The 3,889-nt window shown below is 33.8% G+C and overlaps 1 protein-coding gene across 3 annotated transcripts in view; it reads left to right on the forward strand.

The window, feature by feature from the left end:
* Positions 1-3,889, forward strand: part of PIK3CA (phosphatidylinositol-4,5-bisphosphate 3-kinase, catalytic subunit alpha) — a 90,274-nt gene that overhangs the window by 62,838 nt on the left and 23,547 nt on the right. For all 3 annotated transcript variants that reach the window (XM_010855613.1, XM_010855614.1, XM_010855615.1), the window contains 3 exons: positions 1,768-1,873; positions 2,338-2,490; positions 2,587-2,721. In XM_010855613.1, coding sequence (XP_010853915.1) covers positions 1,768-1,873; positions 2,338-2,490; positions 2,587-2,721 — 394 coding nt within the window. The remainder of the gene's footprint in view (positions 1-1,767; positions 1,874-2,337; positions 2,491-2,586; positions 2,722-3,889) is intronic.

Consider the following 3,889-nt stretch of genomic DNA (forward strand, 5'->3'; position numbering starts at 1 on the left):
CAGTACTGAACAACTATAATACATTAATAAGACAGCTCTCTTAAAAAGTGTGCAGAAAATTTTTCATTAATTATGAGCAATTCAGAAGGTTTCAGTGTCGTAAAAAGCACTAGGTATGCTTGAGATACACCATCTAATTTTTCTTGAATTACTATGAACTTAACAAAGCTTACAGTATTTCTTTTCCCTGCATTTGTTGTTTGCTTTCCCTTTAGATTTCCTTCTAGCTCAGTTTCCCCATTTTAAATGTAAGTCTTCTCTGTGTAAATGGACACTTGAGCTTTTAATATGGACTAATTACTGTTCTAATTTCTTTATGTTATCTCATTTAATTTTTACAACAGCTGTATGAGAGTTGGTGCTGTTATTAGTCCCACTTCACAGATGAGAAAACAGACAAAGCAAGGGTTACACATTTAGTAAAATAGTAGAAACAAGATTTTACTCCAGTCTGACTTCTGAATTCATATTTTTAGCCATTACTGTTTTTTAATTAAAAAAAAAAAGAACTACTTACTGTATTTGGTTCTTTATAAGTATGTATACCAAATATAGACATAATTTCACATGTAACAACCAATAAGTTAAAGGGAACTTATGAAAATTTGAATAATTTATATCACTTTTTGTAGTAACTTTTTCCCTCTCATTATGTCAAGTTTTATTACTTCCTGTGAAGTACTCTGAAATTTAAATACTTTCTCCTTATGTGTCTTTTATTTTATTTATCTATTGACTTATTTAAATTAATGGGCTCTTCTGAGTGAAACTACATCATACATAAGAGTAATTAAATATAATTTTAATCATAATAGGAAATTAATTTTATCTTTCTGTTTTTTAGTTTTTAGCTTTTTACTTTTTAGTTTCCTTTTTCTATTTCCATTTTCTATAAGTGAATTTGTTTTTCATTTTTACCAAAGTATAGCACAAATGCATAAAATTATACAAATCATGATTGTATAGTTCAGTGAATTATCACAACATGAATACCTATATAACCACTATGCTGGTCAAGAATTAGAACATTTACCCGCATTCCAAAAACCCCTCCTCAATTCCTTCCCAATCCATTAATCTTCTCTCCTCCCCAGAGGTAACTGTTGTAATGCTGTTAGTTTTGGTTGTTTCTAAATTTTATATAAATGGACTCAAGGAGTTGATATTCTTTTGTTCCTGGCTTCTTACAGTCAATATTATGTTATATTGTAAATAACTAGTGTTCATTTCCATTGATATACAGTATGCCATTATATGACCATACTACCATTTATCTATTTACTGTTAGACATTTGGATTTTTTTTGAAGTTTGGAGATACTATATATAATTCTGTTAGCATTCTGTTCAGGATTGTATACATTTGTGTGGTTTTATACCTAGAAATGGAGCCAAGTTATGGATCAGTTTTAGTAGATTATGGTTTCCAAATTGGTTGTACAAATTACACCTCCCCTAGCATGTATGAGATTTCCTGTTAATGCACATCCTTACCACCCCTTAGTATCATCAGTCTTTATCGTTTTAGCCATTCTCTTTTATAGTGTTATCTTTTTATTTTTGCATTTTCTGGATGACAGATGATACTGACTACTCTTTCATGTCTATTAGCCATTTAGATTTGATCTTGTAAAGTTTCTGTTCCAGTCAGTCTCTGAGCTGGTTTTCCTTTGATTTATCTTTCTTTTAGTGATTTGTAGGAATCATTTATATAGTCTGGATAAAGTCTTTTTTGGTAAATTCTTTTTTTCTTTAAAATTGTTCTTAGGTGGAATGAATGGCTGAATTACGATATATACATTCCTGATCTTCCTCGTGCTGCTCGACTTTGCCTTTCCATTTGTTCTGTTAAAGGCCGAAAGGGTGCTAAAGAGGTAAAGTATCAGAAAGAATGGTAATATTCACTCCTAAAAACCCCTGAATATACTGCTGATTGAATTTTTCAAGAAATGGATATTTTTTCCCTTACTTAAAAATTAATAAACCAAACATTTAAAAATAATATATTGATTTAAAGAATAACTTAGTAGAGCTTCCAGAATTTATTTTATGATGAATATGTCCTCAGTTCATACTGATAAAACTTTTAATGTGCACAGTGACTACACGTAAATATGTCTTGCTTGCTTTGATTCATATTTCCCATTTATAATTTTAAAAATATGTGTACTTTCAAATGGGGAAAATGAAACTACACTTGGAAGAAAATTAATGTGACTTGTTATAGATACAATTTAAAAGGCAGTTGTTGAATTCTCCTTTCTGGCAAAGAAAAGTATTTTGAAATGTGTTTTATAATTTAATCTACAGAATAGTGAACATTTTTCTGTTTCTTAAGGAACACTGTCCATTGGCCTGGGGAAATATAAACTTGTTTGATTACACAGATACTCTAGTATCTGGAAAAATGGCTTTGAATCTTTGGCCAGTACCTCATGGACTAGAAGATTTGCTGAACCCTATTGGTGTTACTGGATCAAATCCAAATAAAGTAAGCTTTTTATTATCATAAATTAGATTTTTTTTCTTTTTTATGTGTGTGATAGTCAAGTATAATATGTATAATAACTTTTGTTCCATTTCTTAGGAAACTCCATGTTTAGAGTTGGAGTTTGACTGGTTCAGCAGTGTGGTAAAGTTTCCAGATATGTCAGTGATTGAAGAGCATGCCAATTGGTCTGTATCCCGTGAAGCAGGATTTAGTTATTCCCATGCAGGACTGGTAAGGCAAATCACAGAGTTTTCCTTAAGTATCAGTCATAATCAGTGCATTTGCATACCTACTTTTACTCTTTGAACGGAAAAGGTTTCATGTGTTTTAGTTACACTGGCATCAGTATTACAGGCTCTAGAACAGTATTGCAATAGAATACAATCCTGTATGCTAATATTTTTTCTGCAGTCTGCTTCTTAGTTTAGCCTGCCTCGTTTAACAAATATTTTATTTAATACTGACTACACATATATATTTACTATACAGTAGGTTGTTGTTCAGTCACCCAACCATGTCCGATTCTTTGTGACTGCATAGACTGCAGCATGCCAGGTCTCCCTGTCCCTCACCTTCTCCTGAAGCTTGCCCAAGTTCAAGTCGCTTGCATCGGTGATGCTATCCAGCCATCCTATCCTCTGATGCCCTCTTCTCCTTCTGCCCTCAATCTTTCCCATCATCAGGGATTTTTCCAATTAGTCGTATCTTCACATCAGGTGACCAAAATGCTAGGGCTTTATCTTCAGCATCAGTCCTTCCAATGAGTTTTCAGGGTTGATTTCCTTAAGATTGACTGGTTTGATCACATTACTGTCCAAGGGACTCTCAGGATCTTTTCCAGCACAACAGTTTGAAGGCATAATTCTTTGGTGCTCTGCCTTCTTTACGGTCCAGCTCTCACAACCGTACATGACCACTAGGAAGACTATAGCCTTGACTAGACGGAACTTTGTCAGCAGAGTGATGTCTCCACTTTTCAACACACTGTCTTAAGTTTGTCATAACTTTTCTTCCAAGGAGCAAGCATCTTAGTTTCATGGCTGCAGTCACCATCTGCAGTGATTTTGGAGCCCCCAAAAATAATGTCTGTCACTGTTTGCATTGTTGCCCCATCTATTTGCCATGAAGTGATGGGACCAGATGCCATCATCTTAGTTTTCTGAATGTTGAGCTTTAAGCCCACTTTTTCACTCTCCTCTTTCACTTTTATCAAGAGGCTCTTTAGTTCTTCTTCACTTTCTGCCATAAGGGCAGGTCATCTGCATATCTGAGGTTATTGATATTTCTCCCAGCAATCTTGATTCCAGCTTCTGCTTCATCCAGCCCAGTGTTTCTCATGATGTACTCTGCATATAAGTTAAATAAACAGGGTGACAATATACAGCCTTGACGTACTCCT

The sequence above is a fragment of the Bison bison genome, unplaced genomic scaffold (genome assembly GCF_000754665.1).
Source record: "Bison bison bison isolate TAMUID 2011002044 unplaced genomic scaffold, Bison_UMD1.0 scf7180017864367, whole genome shotgun sequence".
Classification (NCBI taxonomy): domain Eukaryota; kingdom Metazoa; phylum Chordata; class Mammalia; order Artiodactyla; family Bovidae; genus Bison; species Bison bison.